At 28.6% G+C, this 22,245-nt stretch overlaps 2 protein-coding genes across 3 annotated transcripts in view; both read right to left on the reverse strand.

Moving 5' to 3' along the window:
• Positions 1 to 22,245, reverse strand: part of mmd (disintegrin and metalloproteinase domain-containing protein mind-meld) — a 36,480-nt gene that overhangs the window by 3,842 nt on the left and 10,393 nt on the right. For both annotated transcript variants that reach the window (XM_075821643.1, XM_027346672.2), the window contains exons 10-18: positions 21,697 to 21,983; positions 21,296 to 21,627; positions 18,459 to 18,539; positions 17,776 to 17,999; positions 16,265 to 16,463; positions 15,943 to 16,165; positions 15,713 to 15,871; positions 15,529 to 15,631; positions 8,315 to 9,741 (exon numbers count right to left, since the gene is read on the reverse strand). In XM_075821643.1, coding sequence (XP_075677758.1) covers positions 8,315 to 9,741; positions 15,529 to 15,631; positions 15,713 to 15,871; positions 15,943 to 16,165; positions 16,265 to 16,463; positions 17,776 to 17,999; positions 18,459 to 18,539; positions 21,296 to 21,627; positions 21,697 to 21,983 — 3,035 coding nt within the window. The remainder of the gene's footprint in view (positions 1 to 8,314; positions 9,742 to 15,528; positions 15,632 to 15,712; positions 15,872 to 15,942; positions 16,166 to 16,264; positions 16,464 to 17,775; positions 18,000 to 18,458; positions 18,540 to 21,295; positions 21,628 to 21,696; positions 21,984 to 22,245) is intronic.
• On the reverse strand, positions 3,239 to 4,477 carry LOC113796402 (phosphate carrier protein, mitochondrial-like). The gene has a single exon (XM_075821651.1). The coding sequence runs from the start codon at positions 4,379 to 4,381 to the stop codon at positions 3,365 to 3,367; it is 1,017 nt and encodes a 338-aa protein (XP_075677766.1). The 5' UTR covers positions 4,382 to 4,477; the 3' UTR covers positions 3,239 to 3,364.

The raw sequence follows: 22,245 nt of genomic DNA on the forward strand, positions 1-22,245 counted from the left end.
CGAGTGAGAAAGAAAAAAAAACATCAGGAAAAATTCTAAACTAACGATCCAAATTCAAACAGTTCATTTTTGTAACATATAAACAAACATCAATATCAGATCAGATTTAGATCAGTAAAAAGCAAACAATTTTCTGTTTTTTTTTCAGGGAAAAAAACAAACAGGAGGGATATAAATGGCAAATGGCTAAATGATCTTTGGCACCAGTGAAACAACAACAACAACATTTCATTCATCAAGAAAGTTCCTGAAAAACATTGAATTCTGAAAGAAAATTTTTAAATGTAAAATTGATGTTAACACAGCGAAAAAAAACTAACTTAAACGAAAAACTTTCGATCCATATTCAGAAAAAAGAAAAGGAGACTAAAGTCGAAAAGATCCAAAAATGAAAAAATTTTGGAACTTTTTTTTTTACGTTTTAAAATCTTTTTTTTTTTATTTTGCAACTTGCTATGTGATTCAAATTATCGATTTTTGTTTTCTCTCCCTCTCTCTCTCGCAACTATACCAGAAAAAAAAACAGACAGACAGACAGACAATGATGGAATGAATGAAGAAAATCTTTAGGAAGCAAAAATGGAAAATTTTCCATTTTTTCCTTTCTTCCTCATATATGAATCTCAGGATTGTAATCGATAATTTCTGTTTTTATTTTCTCGTTTATAAAAAGGCAGAAAATAATTTTTTTTAACATCGAAATTCTTTATTTTTTCCTTATCCTTTTTTTCTCTTTCTCTCTTACAAATGACAATGACTGAATACTTGAGATGTAGGCGGCCGCCATTTTGATTCGATGGATGGATGGATGGATAGAATATTGATTGAGCAAAGATTGAGAATAACACTAACCAACCGACCGACCGACTAACACATCACACCAAGAAAAAAATGAAGAATTTTTCTCATTGAAAAAAAAAAGAAAAGATGAAAAAAAATGGAAATCGGTTCAGTTCGGTTCGGTTTTTTCATCATCGTCGAATGAAATGATAAAATAAACTAAAGCTTTTTTCTTCTTTGAAAAAAAATATCTAAGAATAGAAATGGAAACTATAGTGAATCAATGTTTGAATGAAAAGATAAGTTTAGCATTCTTATTTTTTTCTATTTTAGATTTCTTCATCTATTGAGTATATATGTGATGTTTTAAATCTCTACTTAAACGAAATGATAATATTAACAGCAAAAAAAAAATTAATTTTCCACATATATTATGACCAACAAGGATAAAGTAAGTAAAAGATTCTATATATACAAACAAGAATAAAAGAATCAGAAAGAGGGAATCAAGCTTATCGGCAAAGTCGAATAAGTAGAAAAATGAATTGATAAAATACTGGAATACAGTTCCATTGTCATTTCTTTCTATGAAATGATTCTTTTTTCAGAGAAAAATTTTAAAGATTTTTTTTACTATTTTTAATTGAAATGATGATGATGAAATTTAAATTTTTAAAACTAATCATTCAGAACGTAAATTCCAAGGAAAAACTATTTTTTTTTCAATCGTAACAATAGGATATTTTCATTCTTTCGTCTTTCATTCTGATGATGATGATGTCATTGGATCAGAACCAAAAAAAAAAAAAAAGAGATTTGAAAAATTTTATTCCAATTCTGTAGGATTCAAAGTGGATTCTTAATGGATTTAATGAAGCGCATAGATTTTTGTTTTGTTTTGTTTTGTTTCTTTCAATTTTTTGATTCTGTCTTTTTTTTCTCTCAAAACGAATTTTGCGTAACGAATTTATCGAAAAAATAAATTGGCCTTACGGGCTTCATTGGTTCGTTGAAGAAATAAAAATAAAAATAATAAAATCTAAAGAATCTCTAAATCTCGATAATCAATTGTTTTTTGTTGTTTCACAAAAACAAATTGTTTGTTCGTATAGAAAATAAATTTATATATTCAACTTATACAAATACAGAAAACAGAAACTTTTTTGAAACAATCAAATCTTTTTTGGTATACGAATAACGTAATGTAAACGAAGAATATTAAAAGTCATCATATTAAATGAAATGAAATGAAACAAACAAACGAACGAACGAATCATCATTATTCCAATACAGTCAAATAATTCTTGGTTGTAATTGTTTTTTTTCTCCTAACTTTTTCTTCTTCTTCTGGTTGATTCTTGATTAATACAGTTAGTGCGTGTGTATATATTAAGTAGGCCAAAGAAAATTTTAATTTTGGCTTTATTTTTTTTCGGGAAACGACCATAAAAGAATCAAGAATAATTTTCCATATGAATAATTTTTCTTTCTTTTTTTTTGGATTCTCATTTTCATTTTGAATCCCAGGATCAACTAATATCACTAAACTGAAATTTGTTGTGTGTGTAAAGTAGCAAATTGATTGAACGAAAATAATTTGAAATATCAAACGATCTGAAAACGGAAAAATCAATCGAATCCGTTTTCAAACGAACAAATGAAAGAAAGAAAAGAAAAGAAAAAATGGAATTAAAATAAAACAAACAAAATTAACAACGATAATAATAATGATTATGATTGGTGTGTGTGTTTGTTTGTGTGTGTGTTTACCATGATAAAACCATTGAAATTAAATGATTTTTTGCTTTCGCTTTTCTATTTGGTTTGAAGAATTGAGAATTCTAATAATAATAATCATCATCATCGTTATAATTTAACGAATACGTAATTATTTTGTACAACATTGAAGAAAAGCAACAAAAACAACAACAAAATAATACAGGAACAGCAGCAGAATAAGAAATAATGATGGAAACAAATTTTCCAAATAGAAAATCAGTATGTATGTATGTATTCTTGGGGTTGATTCGTTTTCTGAAGTTCTGGTTTTGGCTATTGATAAAAGTATTTGGAAAAAAAGCAATAAGAGAGTGGGGCAAAACAAAATCAAACAACAACCAAAAATAAATGATGATGATAAATGGAACTGTGATGAGAAATGAAAACAAACAAACAAATCGAATAAGAAGAAAAAACTTGAATAATGTTTATGATGATGATGATGATGAAACGTAAATACCAAAGCCCACTTTTCTTGGCACAATCAATTGATCGTTTTGATGTAATAACTAAATAAAAAAAATATGAAAGAAATTTTCGTTCTTAATTAAGACAAAAATTCTTTCATTTGTCCACTATTTTTTTGTTGTTGTTGGAGCCATTGAATGTCGGATATTGATCGATCCACAATTATTGATAGACCCTTGGGTCCACCATGTTATTATTATTATCATCATCATTAGTTGTATATTACGTTATTATATTATATTAAAGTAGAATAAATGATGGATAAGAATTTGATTTTTTTGTTTGTTTGTTTGTTGTTTATTTGATTCAAATGGATCAATTTTTTTTTTTTGAATCTCTAGTCTTTCTTATCTTCAACAATATCGATATTATTATTGTCGTTAGAAAAGATTGCAAAATTTTCCGGTTTCATTGGTGGTGGTGGACGTGGTATTGATAGCCAAACTTTAAAACCATCATATATAAACCATTGTGCAGCTGTTAATGTACCAATCATTATGATACGTGGCATAAGACCTTTCCAAACACCGATTGGTCCTAATTTACCAAGTACATTAATCCAAGTTGATCCACGATCTTGATTCAATTTTGATACAACTGTATCGGCTGGATGTGATACAATAGCACAGAATATACCGGCAATATAACCGGCTAAAAATGTAATAGTTAATTGTTCAACTTTACTACATTTATCACGTGGTTTAGGTACAACATTACGATATAACCATTCAACAGTACGTTCAAAGCAAGCAAATTTCATCATTGTATATGGTATTTGACGAAACCAAAGTGGTATTAAACCTTTATAAAAACCGGCCATTCCTTCTTGACGATAAATCAATGGTACTACACGTCGAAATTCTGATGGACAATTTTTCGATGTTTGTGTTCGAACTTTACATGCTTCGAATGGAGCCAATGCAATGTCAGCAAAAAATTCTGCCGAAGCTGATGCAGCCAAATATAATGATGTACGATAATGATAAGAATTTTCTGGTCCCAATATTTTCGAATAAAAATTTTTGAATAATTCATAGAAACCAAATTTACCAAGACCTTGACAAGAATAGCCAAAAGCAGTTGGTGCCCAACCTCTACCAAGTCCACGTAAACCACCTTCATGAAGATATGAAATTAAAAAACCATTGGTTATATTACGATAACGTTTTGGATCAACCTGTATACGACATTTAATTAGATCTAATGGTGTTAACATTGTATGTGTCAAACCACAACTAATTGCACCACCAGCTGCACAAAGTACATAATATTTGGTCGAACCAAATACAATGTTTTTTGTTTGATTATTGCCATTATTATCATTTGAACAGGATGCAAAACGTAATAAATTCATTTTTGAAGATTGTTATATTTTCGTAAATTAAAACAATTTTGGTTGAAAATAAAAAATTAAAAAAAAAAACGATGACGTTGGGAAAAAACGTGGCCGCTATTTTTATAACAATTCGAACAACAACAACAAAAAAAAAAAAAACAACGAACAATTCGAACATATTTTCGCAACAGCCGTAACGTCAGTTTATGACCGTTATTCGATTTTTTTCAAAAGAATCAAAATGAAAATCAATTATTGAATTACCCGAACAACGATCGAAGGAAAGAAAAACTAATAAATCGATAACGAAGAAAAAACTTTTTTTTGAAAAAAATTTAAAACTTTAAAGTCAGGAACAAATGAAATTTGATTCTGTTGTGTTATTCACATCCGAAAGATTTTTGAAAAACTTTTCAAAATAAATTCTGTAGATCAACTAACGATGTTGATGTTGTAGTAAAATGAAGAAAAAATCCTGTCAACGAAAAAAAATCAACATCAATGATGTTGATGATAATCAAATCAATTCTATTCAAGTGATGCAAAAATTTTCAACACTTTTCGCGTTCCTGTTTGTTGTTTTAATTACAATAATTTCATCCTGTCATCTACTTTATTCATTTTATTCATTTCCATTACTGTGTTGTTTTTGTTTAAAATAACAACGACGAAACAACGATGACAATTTGTTTTCATTAAATACACAGGACACATACATATGATTTGAATGTTAGTTTAACAAAACAAATGATGGTTTGGTCCAAAAAAAAATCATCAAAATCAAAACACAGAATCCTAAAACTGTTGTTTTTATCCAAACAAAACGAAAACATTTTCGGCAACAAATAAAAACAAAAACAACAACAAAACGGGCAATGTAATTAAATTTAATTTAATTCTTTGATGTTTGTTTTCATTTAAAAAACACACACAGTTGAATCATTGATCATCGTTTTGTTTTGAAAATCAACCGAAAATACAGCGTTTTATGATGATGATGACAGCTATACGGAGAAAAAAATAACGTTCAGAACCAACTATCTCGATCGTCTGATCTAATCTGATGATGGTGTGAAAACATCTTTGTCATCTTTGTTGTTGTTGTTGTTGTTGTCAAAACAAGAATGTTTCAAAATTTTGTTTTTGAAATGAAATGAAAAAAAATTGATTCTTTCTATGAAATCATCATCATCATCATCATCATTATTAATGTCATTTTTTTCAAAAATGATTGTGTCAGTCATCAACTTTTGAAAGCAAAAAAAACAAACAAAATTCTGTTTAAAATTTGAACAAACAAAATTTTACAAACAAAAACCAAGCAAAAAATCCTCCTGGGTTTTTCAATTATCATCATTCAAAATTATGAAATAAACGAAAAAATTCTGAATCGGAAACCAAAAAACATTGCCGAAAACATTGCCGAAAGATTTCTTTAATTTCAATTTTCAAATTCCGAAAAGTAGAGACAAAAATGACTATAGCGAAAACAAGCAAAAAAACATTTCCGATTAATTTCTGTAACCGGTTATATGATACCGGATGATGATGTACATACCAAAAACAACAACAACAACAACAACAAAATGACCATCTTTTATATTATCATAAATGATACATGATGATGAAACATGATTCGATTCGTTTTGTTGTTAAATTGTTTAACATTATTGATTTTTTTTCTTCTTGTTCTTCTTTTCGGACATTTCAAAACAAAGTTACCGGGTATATTTATCTGGGAAAATGGAAACCGTTTCTTCATTAATCAGATAGCCGAAAACAAAATAAATGAAATCAAATGAGAAAACATTTACGGAATAATGATTCAGTAGTAGCTTGATGAACTACTTGAATATTTCTTCATTTTTTTTTCCTGATGATAAAATAAGAAACATCTCCGGGTATTGGATATGTTGGATGAACATACTTCCTTTTTAGAAAAAAAAAGTTTTCATCATTGAAGAATCATCAAGAATTCCGGTTTTTTCTTTGAAACTAGTGTGTGTGTGTGTGATGAGACTAACTAATTACCGACAACAACAACAAGAGATTTTTCAAGTTTTTCTAGAAATTTTTGAAGTTTTTTAGAAGTTTTGTTTACAAATATTGATGTCTACTGAGATTGTGACGGTTATAAAATGATTCGGGTGAATCAAAACAACAACAACAACAACAACAAACCTAACCAACCGGAAAACAACTTTATCAACCAAAACAAAAAAAAATTGGTTAGTTGATTGTTTCTAGAAAAATGTTTTTTTGCAAGGAAAAAAGCAAAATGAAATCCTTTTCTTGGCTATCCATCAATGATAACGAATCAATCGATTCGAGTGTTCTACGGTATAATCGATGTGCAGAATTGATTTTTTTTAAATTGGACAAAAAATGAAAAAAAAATTCAGAGAAAATCATCGAATGAAGAACATGGAAAATGAAGAAAATTTATACTTTAAATCACAAATGAAAGTGGAAATTTGAAATTAAGTTTCATAAAAATCACTTTTCCAAAAGTATCTCATGTTTGTTTTGTTTGTATTCGAAAAAAGGTTTTTCTCTACAAAAAAAAAAACAAAATGACCAAGAACAACAAAGCCATTATATAATTGCTGTTACACACAAACACACTTGTCAACTTGAATGTAAGGAGACAATCAAGGTTTTCCTGTTGTTGTTGTTGTTGTTGTTTTTTGATTGAAACATAAAGTGCACAACAACAACAACAACAACAACAAAATGTACATTATGATAGCGTTCATCAATCTCGAAAAAAAATTAAATAAATGAATGATTCTTTCATATAAATACCGGGTTTTCATTTTTTTGTTTTTTCATTCTTTCCCGGTTCGATATCGACCGATCATCATCATCGTAGTCATCATCATCATCTGGATATGGAGAAAATGGCTCGAAATGGACCCTAATTAAGATCAAATTTACTTTCAGTATATTTTGTTTTTCCTCTCTCTCTCCCTCTCTCTTTTTTGTTATATAAGTTTTTCTTGAAAAGTTTTACTTTCTCTCTCTCATTTTTCTTGTAGTTGATGATGATCTCTCCTACTCACTTGATGAGAATGTTTTCATATTGTTGAAGAATTGATTTTTTTGTTTCCAAGAAGAACCATAAACGAAATTCATACGGGTTTTTTTTTCCTACCATTCTACCATTCGGTCGATTTCGGACAAAAAATATAAAGAAAACATCAAAGCCATTAGTTATAAAATAAGGAACAAAAAAAAAAAAAAAAAAACACATACTGATTGTTAGTGAAAAAGAACCGAAAAAAATAAAACAGAAAAAAACCACCATTATCATCATCATCATAGAAAAGATGGCTTGAGTGAAAATGAACAAAAATAAAGAAACAGATTCTTGGTCACATTATCATCATCATCATAGCATTCCTTACAAGCATATTCTTTCAAAGTAATGTTTTTGAACCAAAAAAAAAAGAAGAAATCATTTCATTTTCTTTGAAGCATCGCGCACACACACACACATTGTAAATATATCCGATGCGGATATTTTTAGAACCAAAATAATAATAATATTAGATTGGCGACAACTATGTAATTAATTACATCATCATCATCATTGAATTTTTCTGTTTTTTGTTTCTTTTGGAAACATGAAATTAAATTTTTTCTTTTCCTTTTTTTAAACTTTAAATTTTCGGTTATCAAAAGAACAATTTTTATCCAAAAAAATAACGAAACATTCGAATATCAATCAATTAATGATTATATCGATTGTATCGATTGTATAGGAAATTGACAGGAATCTGATTGAATTGAATGATGTTAATTATAGATTACACAAAATGAAAATTGATTTTAAATCCACTTTGTCTCTACTATCACTCTCTATATGTTTTTAAATTGATTTTGTTGTTTTTGAAGAAATATTTTCAATCCAGAAAACCAATATTTTTTTTAAAAATAAAACAAACTTACCACTTCCATAATCAGAATCGAATAATGTTTTTTTCAAATCCATATGATGACCACCACCATGACTACTACGATGATGTTGATGATGATGAGGATGATGTAAACTACTATGATGTTGTTGTTGTTGTTGATGATGTGAACGATGATGACCAATTAATTGTGATTGTCTTAATAATCCACCGGGTGATATATTTCCTGTTCCAGCACCAACACAAACATCATTATTATTATTATTATTGTTACCAACACCAACACCACTACCACAGATATTGGAAGCACTAATCACAGTACCAGTAACACTATCACTTCCGGTTGTTGTAACACGAACATGTTGTTGTTGTTGTCGTTGAGCTGTTTGTAATGCTTCAAGAATATCTTCATGATAACCATTTAAATTTTTTAATGTTCTTTCAACTTCGGTTAATGGTGATTCAGAACCAGCTGAATCATCATTAGTTGTTGTTGTTGTTGATGATTGTCTATGTAATGAATGTCTTGAATGTCTTAATTCTTGTTCTTGTTGTAATAATGTTGTTGTTCCGGTTGATGATTGTTGTTGTTGTAATGATTGTGAAGGAGGTGGTGGCGGTGGTGGTAATGATATTAATCCAGTTGTTTGTGGTTGTTGTTGTTGTTGCTGTGATTGTGATTGAACACCAACATTAACACTTCCAGTCATAGGATTTACAAGTGAATCATTTGATGATACCATTGCTGCAGCAACAGCAGCTGGTAAATCACCAAACGGTAAATTTGCCTGACTTAGTATTGATGCCCAACGTTGTTGTTGTTGTTGTTGTTGATGTTGTTTATCTTTACAGGATAATTTTGGAAGATTATTTGGTGATAATTCAATAAAACGATGTGTAGTTGCAGTTGATCCACCACCACTACCACCACCAATATTTCTTTCATCAATCAATAAAAGTTCATCATCTTGATCCATTAATGCTGGATCAACTGGTGATGTTGCCGAATCTTTACGATTATCTTTTAAATAAAGATGATGTTGTGTTGATGATGGTGTTGATGATGAATGTTGTTGTTGTTGTTGACCAATGGTCATTCCTGTTAAACCAATCGGTAATGATGGTAATGTTGATTGTTTTTGTTGCTGTTTCATTTCCATCATTTTATCTTCACGATATGAAGGCATTGAACCAAATTTAATAATTCTTGGCATTGAATTTGTATGTGATCCAGTTGTTAAACCGGATAAATCATCAGGTGATGGATGATATCCTGGTAATGAACTAAAAAGATTACCACTACTACCATTATTATTATCATCATAACAGGAAATATGTGGTGGTAATGATGGAAGACCATTGAATGATGAATCACGATGTGCAGCAGCAGCAGCAGCATTTATTTGCATCTGCTTCTTTAACATATGCCGTTCGGTTTTACCTGGCATTAAACTTCGTCGTCTGGAAATTTTGGATCAAAAAGAAAACAAAACAAATATATAATTCATATTTAGAAACAAAACATCGATAAAAACTAAACTAAACCAAAAATGAATTTCATTGAGAAAAAAACCCGGAAAATTTCTGAAAAAAACCAAAAAATTATCTATTAACTAACAGCAGCAGCAGCAGCAAAAACATCAATTAATCCGCAAAATAATAAAAAAACTTTGAGAATCAATTTCTCAGTGCAACATCATTTACACAAATGATGAGACGCGCACATCAGACGGAAATCCGTTTTTAATTAAAATAAAAATCAAAAAATATCAAACTAAAAAACTAAAAAAAAACTAATAACCCGAATAACCAGAAAAAATCAATCGGATTTTTTCGGTTTTTGCCGAAACAAAACAACCAAATTAAACAACAGAAATGACAATGACAATCTGATTGCAATTAATAAGCTTCTTCTGTAATAATAATCGATTTTTTTGTTGTTGTTGTTGTTGGTCATAAGATCACAAGATACACCAGTGCGAAATATGATTGAAATGTATTTTGTTTGTGTGTCAACCGGAGAGAGAGAAAGAAAAAATCATAAATTATAAATTAATAAGCGATTAATGTCGAAACATTGAAAGAAATTAAGACGAAAATTTTGAAATTCTGAAATTTTGACAATAACAACAACGAAAAACAAAAAAAACGAAAAAAACATTCAAAAATCAAACAGATTCAAAACCAGGAAAAAATAACTACAATTACCAAAAGGCCAGAAGAATGGGAAAAAAATGTGCTCGTTGTTGTTATTCTGTTTACGAACAAATTCCGGATCGATTTCCAGAAAAAAAAGAAAATGAAATGAAATTGCAATTTTTTTTATTCGTTCGTTTCATTTGAATTGAATATTCATAATAATCAAAATACATGCAAAGCATCTTATTATTATAGAGTTGTTGTTTCAAAACATCATTGAAACAACAACAACAACAACAACATCAAGTTCCAATTGTTTTTTGGCAATAAAACAAAGCAGAAAAAATCAATCGAATTGAATGCCAAATCAATGAATGAAAGAAAATGAACAGGAAAAAAAAACTTGTGCACTGTGTGTATACTTGGATGAAATTTTATTTTCCTGACGCTGTTGTTTTTCAATTCCGATACAGTGAATATAAATAAATACCGGAAACTAGCGAAAAATTTCAAATGATGATGGTCGGTTGGTTGGAAAAAATGTTTGCAAAAAGCAATGGTGGAGAGGGCAAATTTGGGTTTTTTGTTTTTGTTTTTGCTTTGGAAACAAATTTAAATAATTTTTTTTTATAGAAATATAACTCATTCCAAGAATCGAAAGAATCGAAAGAATAGCAAAATCGAAAGAAGAAAAAAAAATCGAAACTGCAATTGAAACTTTTGAAGAAAAAGAGCAAAGCAAAACAAAAACAAAAAATCTAATCAAAATGAAATCTTTTTACTTTATACTTTTTTTTTCTTCGCTATATGAATATTCGGCCGATATCAAATTGAATCGAAATTTTTTTGTTTTGTTTTTCATTCACAATAGTGATCACCAACATCAGTGATTGGAAACTTGAAATCGATATGAACAAAATCAAATGATTTTTTTGTTTTGTTTTGTTCTTAGTGAATTTTCGGGTCAATCGGTTGGATGTATGGGGTGGGGGAAAGGAAGAAATGTTTCAAAGTTAAAATTTTTGTTTTTGTTTTTGGATTTTTGGAAACTTTCAAACAAACTTTAATGTTTTTCTTGGTTCGATTTGCTGATTTTCGATCTTTTCAAAATGGAACCCAAAACAACATCAGCAAAATACCTGATTGAAATCAGAAACATTTGTCAAAATAAGAAAGTTTCAATTGAGGAAAATGACAAAATCGATTGAATCGATAGCTAATGTCCATCACAATCATTGATTCTTTTTCCGAGCATAAATACAGTTATAATGATTACTATGTTACGTTAGTTACGAATGTCTCTGAAGAAAAACAGCGTGTTTTTTTATTAAAACTGTAACCGTTGTTAGTTTTTTAGCTGTTTTGCTCATGATTGAAAAAAATATTTTTCGAAAAAAACAATTTTCTATTTTTTTCCTACAGTGACATAAATTTCGAAAAACATTTCGATTATGAAAGAATGGATTAAACCATCACCTTAAGAACAATATCGTATCGATTATTTTCTGTTAATAATCGATGACGCATTGAAATCGCTTTGCAAACGATTCCATTTGATCAGACTCAATCCGATAATCTAAAAATGACGAAAAATTCCCAATGCCTCGAAAGATAACATTGAGTGTAATGATCTGGTGAATGAAATAAAAATTTGTCGGGAGGTTCTTCCTTCGAAAATGGGGTTTTCTCACAAATTTTCGAGTATTTTTCTCGAAATAATTTATTGGAATTATACCCAAATTTTGTGACGCTTCTTCGAATCCTCTTGACGTTGCCAATTACTGTTGCATCATTGGACGAACGTTCATTCTCAAAATTAAAATTAATCAAAAATTATTTAAGATCAACGATACACAAAAATCGTCTAATTTGGCATTATTGTCGATTGAATAACAGTTCGTCGATAAACATTGATTGATTTCGACCATATAGCTGATCGCTTCGCAGTTAATCGTGCAAAAAAATTGAAATAGGTTTTTGTTTTTATTAAATTTCTGTATATAAAAATAATAATAATTTCATTTTTTTTCAATAAGAGAAACTAATAAATTTTAATTTTTTTAAAAAATTGACAAAATCTTTTGAATTTTTTTAACACCTTTACTCAAAAAAGGCCCAAAAACTTTGTTTTTTTTTTTTTGGTCCCTGGCCCTGCCATCAAAATGACTTTTTCGAAATCAATGGAAAAAAAATGTCAAAATCATTATATTCTATACATGGAAAATATGGTAATTATTTTAACGACAAACGAAGAGATGAACAACAAAAAAAAAATCCATCTTGACAAATGAACACATCCGAGAAAAAGAAGAGAGAATGAAGAAAAGAATTTTTGTAATTATTATTATTATCATCATAATGAATACTAATTATTGTGTTTTTTTTTCTCTCGTTTTTCTCTTCTAATGCTCGATGAATTGAGTGTTATGAATTTTTCTTTTTGTTTTTTGTTTTTCGTTTTTCAGTTTCATAAAAGAAACATGATTTCAATATTACTCATCATCAAAGGAACTAAATGGAAATTAATTAACCTTTTTTTTGTAAGATACAAACACATGATTTTCACTCATCATTATCATCATCATCGAAAATTATTATTCACATCATCAAGAATAACACTGAGGAGACTGAAAGAAAAAAAACGGAAACAATGAATCTTTTACTTGACAAACGACACACATAAAGATAAGATAATCATCTTTATAAAAAGAGAATATATGACTATAATTAAAATGAATAATAATCATGTTTTTGTTTCTCTTTTTCTCTCTCTTTTCTTTTTTTAATAATTGAAAAATATGGAAAAAAAATCCAATTCATTCACTTTATAACACTGTGTGAGTGGAAATAGAAATGTGAAAAGGATAAAAACACTTGGATCGTCACCATTCGTCAACCACGAAAAGACTATTTTAGTCGAAATGGATTCCCATACACACTCACTTAGACAAAATAAAAAAAAAAGATTGAGTAAAGACCAAGTTATCAACTAAAGTACCACCAGTTTTTTTTTTGGTTCATGTTAATAATCAAGGTCCGATAATATGGTGTATTGATGCATGAAATTAATATCATCATCATCATTATCATCATAATCAGTCTATAGAGAGAATGATGATGATTCTCAAAATTCTTCTCCCCCCCGAATATATAAAATTTCTTGTTCAATGAATTTTTTCTTTTTTTTCATTCTTTTTTCTCGTCGCAACAAAAAAAATGAATCTTTTTTCATTATCATCATCATTATTCTATATCAGAATGAGTGAGTGAAAGGAGAGAGAGAGAGATGCTAATAATGGATGGATTGGCCAACCATCCAACCATGTATATGCTCATACATTGTACATGATGATGATGATGATGATGATGGACACAACACTTTTGGATCAATGGATGATGATGATGAGTCTGTTGTTTTTAGTTTTTTTCAGTTTTTTTCAGTTTTAAATATTATAACGCTTCAATTGGTCTGTATACAGAAATTCACTTTGCCCTATTCTCTTATACACACACTCTCTCTATACGCTTGACCATCATTATCATCATAATCATAATCATCATTCGATGATTGTCCGTTATTATATCATAATAATGATGATAATAATAATAACTCATGAAGAAGAGGAAAACAAAGCAAAATCTAGTTTTGTTTTTTGCTTTGTTTTTAGGAAAATAACATCGTCGTCATTCTCATTACATAATCAATGATGATGTTGATTAGTAATGAGAGAGAATGAATGAATCAAAGTGATATATGAAAGATAATGAATATAATTTATGTAATCAGAAATTAAATTGAGTGAGAATCCTGATGATGATGAGTGTTATTATAATTTTGCGAGAAGCAGAAATAAAAAAGATTCATTTTTTCTACTTTTATGAAAAAAAAATTCATTCAATCACATGAAAAGAATCTGCCTGCTGTAGTTTTTTGTTTATTCTTGAGGATTATATTTTTTTCTTTCTTTCTGACAAAATTGATTACAAATAAAGTTTTACCGTTCGTTTTTTGTTGATCATTGAATGAATGAATGAATGAAATTGAATCGAAAGTTTGGAATCAACAACTAAGCTCTCTCTCTCTCTCTCTCTCTCTCTCTCTCTCTCTCTCTCTCTCTCTCTCTCTCTCTCTCTCTCTCTCTCTCTCTCTTTTTTTGAATGATGAATGAATGAATGATTTTCATTCTCCCCTTGTGTTTTAGATCAATCGAAATTAATTACAATTAATCCTAAAAACAATATTTACATTCATTTCAAAATGTATCAATTTTTTTCTGAATAAAAAAAGTTTCTGATTGATTTCAATCCTTTCGATTTTTGTTTCTTCAAAATAGATTTTCATTCTTTGATAATAATAATGATAATAATAATGATCAAGGATTTTTTAACCCAAACTTCTTTATTGGGGAATTTTTTGTTTCTTTTTTTTTCTTTTTGCATTTTCCAATTCGTTAGACAATCATTCATTCATTAAAACAAAAAAAATGGAGCAAAGCATCATTGATTTTTCCCATTTTTTCCCATTTTGAATGCAGCAATGAACCGAAACCAAACCCAAAAGTTAGTTAGTTAGTTAGTTAGTTCTTTCTAACTCATTATTCAACAGAATAAAACGAACTCAAACTCGAATCTCCATATATGATAATCATTCATTCATTCATTCGATTTATTAAGGGTTAAGGCAATATATTTAAACTTTTATTATGATGATGATGTTGATGTTATTCTTAACTATGATGTTTTCTTTTCTTATTTTTTTCGTTTGTTTGTTCACTTAGTTAGTCAACTTTTTAAATTAGAAAGAAAGAAAAATTCTGTCATGCAAAACAACAAAAATGAAAAAAGTAAGCGAAAAAACTAAGATAGAGAATAAAATTGAATTTCATTATTGTTGTTGTTGTGTGTGTGTTAAATTCTATTCTACAAATAACAACAACAACAATAACAAAGAATAACCCTTTATTCTCCGATAAAAATGATGAGCAAAAAAAAATTCTTTTAAGCTTAAATACTTTTTTATTCTACACTTTACATTTGACTTTTATCATTCAAAATGAAATAAAGGATTGTATATATTTTCGGTTTTTCTTTTTTTTCCTTCCAACTTACCGATAACACATTGCCATTAAGGCAAAAAATATAAATACACCACCAACAATTGATACCAATATTAATGCCGATTGTGCAGCTGATAATGAACTATTTTTACTGTCTATAATTTTTTTCAAACAAACAAATTAAAAATAAACAATTAAATAATCTAAATTGAACGATTTTCAATAAAATTACTTACCATATTCTTTAATATTACGACTTGTCTGGCTGAATAGATTATCCATAAATGTTGTAAAATTTATATTTGGTTCATCGCTGGATGAATTAATTCCAACTACAGGTGTCGATAATAATGGTGGTATTAATAGATCATTTTTATTATTAATACTATTCAAACCTAAAATATTTGGATCAAGTTTGTTTAAAATCAAAATATCATTATCATCATCAAATAAAATAAATAAATACCATCTAAATCAGTTAGACGAATTGATGCTAATTCAGCATCGGTTAAACGATGATTACAATCAATACCCATCCATCCAATATCACATGTACAGGTATTTAAATTTGAACATTGACCATGACCGGAACATATTTCACCGATAATATTTTTTGGACAACCACCACTAACACCATCAGTTTCTCCAATTATATCCATTAATAATGTACATGTTTGATTTATACAAATCTGTTTTGTATCGAATTGAGGAAGAAAAAGAGGAAGAAGAGAAAAAATAACAACAGGAAAAAACAAACTTTTTCATATATAACACAAGTACAAACAAACCTTATTATCTGAACATTTTGTACCATCTTGTATCAGGCCCATATTGATAATATCATCACGAATTGAACCACTTGCAACTTTACATTCAAATTCAATACCACCAGTATAAACCATTGTACGTGAATATTCTTGATTTTTTGCCTTAAACAATGGTACCTGATTACCAAATTGACATTGTAATGAACCGCACATTACATTCCTAAAAATTTAAAATAATTAATATAATTAATGAATGAATTGGAAATTAGTTTTTCAAGAGAAAAAAACACACATAAACAAATTACCCAAACATCATTATTGAATTTTTAGCTAGGAATTTTTTAAACAAACTTACTAATCACCAAGATCATTATCCTTAGCACAAAAAAAACTATAATAAGATTCTTTATTTTTAGAATCTTACCATGTGTGTGCGTGTGGTGGGTGTATAGTCAAATTAATTATTATCATTCGGGGCGAAAAAAAATAGAGATTTTCTTGACTCGACAACAACAACAACAAGCGATAGACAACAACAACAACCGAAAAGAAATCCAAAAAAAATTTATTTTTTTTCAATTTTTCTTTCTCTCTCGTTTTATGGTTTTGTCAGATTTTTGTTTTTCCGTGTTTTTCCCCCCTATTTTTATCATCATCATTAATTTTCATTATAGTTAATTCTAAGAAAAGAAACGAAAAAAAAAATTTCAAAAAAAAAAGGAAAAGAATATTCTTTCTCTCCTGCATCACACCATATGGTTCTTCTTTTAGGCTGTGAAATATCATTTAATACCACCATCGTCAATTGAATTGAATTGAATTGAATTCCGACAAAATCCTAATGACAAACAAAAGATGAATTCCAAGAATGCATTTGTAAAGTAACAAATGTCCAATGTTGTTGTTGTTATTTTTGTTGTTGTTGTTGTCGTTTTTTATCGACTATCATCCGAATTGTGTAAAAAAATATATTTGTGATTTCCGGATTTATACGATAAAAGTTTTCTTATTTTGTTACACCGTCAGATACTGATATCATGTTCTATTTCATAGAAGAAAACTAAAAACTAACAAAAAAGATTTCAGAAGAAAATCTGCAATACGATATCGGTCTGTATTTAATTGATGTTCCGTACAATCATCATCATCATTCGTATTCAGTGGATAAAGTTTTTTCGAAACAGAAACAAACAAAACAACAATGAAATTCAATGAGAATTCAACGGATATATGTCATCAACACTATCAGGTTCATTAATTTTATTATCATTATCATCATCATCATCATCATCATTAGCATTGGAATCGATCTTGAAAATGATCTCATTTTTTTTTTGAAATGGAAAAAAAGGGTTAAACTTTTTTTTTCTGTTTGTTTCGTTTATGTTTTGAAAAAGAAAAAATTTCCAACCCTTTTTTTCCAAAAAAGGGTTAACAATTTTAATGATGATGATGATGGTGATGAACAACTAAATTTTAAAATATTCAAATGAAATTCTAGCAAAAAAACTGGAATGAATTAAAAAACTTACTCTTCAGTACATTTTAAATGTTGTCCATTTGTATCAACACCACAATTACCACGTATTGTTCCTTGTGCATTAAATTGTTTATAACAAATAGATTCAGATGCTTTAGAATTTTCACCCCATAATATTGAACATTGTCGATTTAATATTGGACATTCACCATTATAACAGAAACCATTGCCATCATTACATGTTTGGCCATTTTTTTTATAAACATCTGGTGGACACTGGTTGTTCATTCATTTATTCGTTCATTCGTTTGTTTGTTTGTTTGTTATTATTGGATTGTGGGCGTCCGTTTTTTTTTTTGTTTTGGATCGATATGTTTTTTTTTTTTGTTTTCGTTGAACCATGATGTGCCAATGATTCAGCCAAACAAACAAACAAACAAAGATGATGATCAATAAATGTATGATTATTTGGGAAGATTATTTGTGCCAGAACCAGAAATAAAAAAAGTTTTTTCCCGTCATCATTTTCGTTTGTTATGATGATTATTATTTGGTTGATGACCGGATGGTGTTTGATCAATTTTTGTTTTTCGATTCAAGTGAAACAAAAAGAAAATTATTAAAATTAATTAATTTTCATATATAAAAATTATAATTAATTAATAAAAGTATTAATTTGTAATTTATATTTAATTAATTATAAACAAATCGAATTGAATTGAATTAACTAATTACCTCACCATTATGACCATCACAACGTTCGGCTAGATCACATTCATCGACAGCCATACGACAAACATGTCCCATTGGTTTTAGCTATAGAAAAATTAGAGAGAAAATTTTCAAAGAAAAGATGAAATGAAATGAATTTTGTCTGTATCAATCAAATTGTGTTGCATTGTGGTCGTTTACATCATCACAGTTGTAAATTTAATGACTATATGAACACATGAATAAACCTTTAGGGCAAAAACAAAACAAAAAAATATTCAATGTTGGATAATATTGTTGACAAACAAATCAAATTGAATTGAATTGAATTGAATTGAATCGGAAATAATGATATCCAAACAAACAAGCAAAATAGATATTGAGAGAAATGAAAGAGAAATGAAAGAGTTTCATGAATGTAATCAACTTGTAAAAACAACCACACCACTTTACATTTTATTTTTTCTTTTTTCTACTGGTAATTTATATTTATTTAGTCATCACAAGTGCTTTTCACTTTTTTCAAAATGAATGCAAAGAAAATTTTCCAGGGCATAATTAAGATAGAATTCTTCTTGTTGTGAAATATATTCAGATGAAACATACAAGAACAACATTGATCATTGTCGTTGTAAGAATCTACATTAGCCCATACAGAGATAACAAGAAGAATGCTTTTCATTTTTTTACTGATGTTTTTTGTTTTTGTTCCAACATGGTACTGAATGACGATGATAATAATAATAATGATGTAGGAAATAACGATGATGTTGAGAAATGTTTCCCGAAAAAAAATGAATAAACATTTCCATAAAAATTTCCAACAAAAAAATTGTACAAATCAAATTATAACTCCTTTGCTTTTTGATTCTCACAGAATCTTTTCAGTTTAATTTTCATTGATTGATTGAAGCATGAATGATGATGATGTCCGAGGATTAAAAAAAAAGTTTTCTTTTTTTTTGGTTTAATTTTTTTTGAATCATTAAAAGTCTTGTCAGACAAATTGATGCTTAAACATATTTGCCTCTCTCACTTATGAAAGTTATCCAAGGGCATATTCCAAATATGAATGATGCTTGTTAAATCAATTCTATTCAGGATTCTTTATTCTTTTACTGTTGTTGTTGTTGTGGTTCTCAACACCACAATAACAACAACAAGAAGGAGAAAAAGAGAATTCTTTTCTTTAAATTCTTCATTCATTCTTTCATTTGTTGTTGGCCGTATGGTTCAGATATAAAATAATAATAAGAAAAAAAGAGAAAGTGTTCGGTTAGTTTCTTACGAAATTCTTTTCATTTTTTTCTCTCTCTCTCTCTCTCTCTCTTCTCTCTATCTCATCACTCTCTTCATTGGTAAAATCTGTCCAATTCACAATTCATTCTTATAAAAAATTTCTTTCCATTCATTTCATTCAATTTCTAATGAATGAATAGCAAAGAATCGGGCAATAATAATAATAATAATGATGATAATAATAATAAGCATCATTCCAATTTTTTTCTCCGTTTCTTTCAATGTTGTTGCCCAATGATGATACAATATTTTTTTCTCTGTTCTCTCTCTCTCTCTCTCTCTCTCTCTCTCTTGCTTATTTAATAACAGAAAAAAATAGTCATCATCAATGAGTTATTGTCATTGTATAAACGATGATAATGATGATGATGATGGTGGTAAGAAGAAGAATAAGAAATCTCAATCTCTCCAATACATACAAAGAAACATTCTTTCAGAATTTTTGAAATAAAATTGTCAATGAAAATAATAACTGAGAAATATTTGCCGAAAACAAAAAATATGATTAAGACAAGAAACAAGTTGAATGTGTAAAGTTTATCATATTTTAGTTTTTATTACATTGGATTGTTTTTTGGCTTTTTCCTTGATGGTATCCTCGGTTCAGATATCCAGCTATTTTATGAACATCATATCAAAAAAAAAAAAAAATGCTCAAAATACAAATGTCGAATTATTCCAAGTTTTTTTTTTTTGCAAAGTTTTGAAAAAAATGATTCTAATTCTGATCCTGAATATTCTGGTAGTGTTTGTTTCCTGTGTTCATAGTTAGTAGTAGTTATCATCATCGACGTCACTTTGGTAAATTTTCTCTCTCACTCTCTCTCTCTCTTTTTCGATCAAATTGATCATAATTAAATTAGATTCTACTGACTGAGCATTCACATTCCCACACACACACACAGCACAGCACACATTGAAAGACAAACGATCAAAAAAAGAAAGAAAGAAAAAATACACAAGGGATATCTATATGAATAGTACAAACAAACATTTTGATAAAGAAAAATTCAATGATCCAAGAATCGATGATGATGATGATGATGATGATGAAGCAATGCAGAAAAACTAAACTAAAGTAAAATACAAATTTTTCTTTTTTGGCTGCTAAAATTTAAATGGACAATTAATCAAACATTTCTTATGAATAATTGTCCAAATAAATGTTTCCTTGTTTTGTATATCTTTCGTTTGTTTGTTTGTTTTCTAAACAAGCGAAAATCACTGGACTTCAAATTTACGAATGACCTCTGTTCAGTGATTTCAGTAACAAAAAAAAAAAACATTTTAAGGAATCAATAATTGGCCAGCAGCAGTATTCTTTTTGCTCTCTTTTTTCCGATCATGTCATATATTTGAGAATGGTGATCAAACTTCAAAGTTTTTTTTTCAAAAAGTTTGATCACGAATATAGAGGGGAAAAAAGTTTCAATCATATCGATCATTTTTTACATAAAGACAAGATTCATTATCAAAAAGAAAATGAAAAAGTTTATTGTTTATACAGATAAATGGTATCAAAGAATACGAAGAAATTGAATAAACATCGAACAAAAACTTACCTTACAATCAATACAACAAGCACCATTTGAACATTCAGCTTCAACACGTAATTTACATGTAATTGGATCACAGCATGGATCTTTTTGGCTACATTCTTGAAATGATCCACAATCACATTCTTCTTCATCTTCAATAATACCATTACCACATGAACGAAAATCTTCCAATTGATTTGGTTTATTAAACAAACAAATACCATGACCAATTTGTAAGGCATTATTATAATCATCCAATGAACATTTACTAAAATGATATGGTTGCATACGATCATCATTTAAAATATTTTTAGCCATTATACATCCCCACCAATCATTACATTTACATGTTCCTCCTTTTGATTTTTTTCCGTATTGTAAACGAAAAATCAAATAAAGTTTATAATTGCCAAAAAAAAACTTACCCATGCTTACGGATGATGTTGATCCAGTAAGTCCAAGTGAATGTTCCAAATTTACCATATTACTACCACTGCCAACAGAAGCAGCAGCACCACCAGAAACGATTAATGAATCTTTTGTTTCTTCATCATGTCCCATACCGATATTATGACCAAGCATATGTGTTACTGTTGATGCTGTTAAATGTGGTTCATAAATATTTGCATCTTGGCTAACACCGACTGCTTTTGCTGTACAAATACTATCCGGTACGGCCATACCAACTTCACCCGAACGAAATGGACGGCCTCTATGGTGGATTTGCAACAAAAAAAAAAAAAATGAAAAGAAAAAAATCAATCAAGTCAATCAATTCGGTAAAAACACACTGAATCAGAATCTAAAAACAACAACGGAAACAGAAAAGTTCCAAACCAACGAAGAAATAGTATACAATTTCTTTTACTATTATTATGTTTACATACACACACACACACTATCAATACGTTTATTTTTAGGTTTTATTTTTTTCGTTTTTGTTTTACGCAAAGTTGAATTCAAACAAAACATCC

The sequence above is a fragment of the Dermatophagoides pteronyssinus genome, unplaced genomic scaffold (assembly GCF_027571235.1).
Source record: "Dermatophagoides pteronyssinus isolate colony J.1.1.1.1 unplaced genomic scaffold, Derpt_VIB-CSIC_2022.12 sq0012, whole genome shotgun sequence".
In the NCBI taxonomy this organism is placed as follows: domain Eukaryota; kingdom Metazoa; phylum Arthropoda; class Arachnida; order Sarcoptiformes; family Pyroglyphidae; genus Dermatophagoides; species Dermatophagoides pteronyssinus.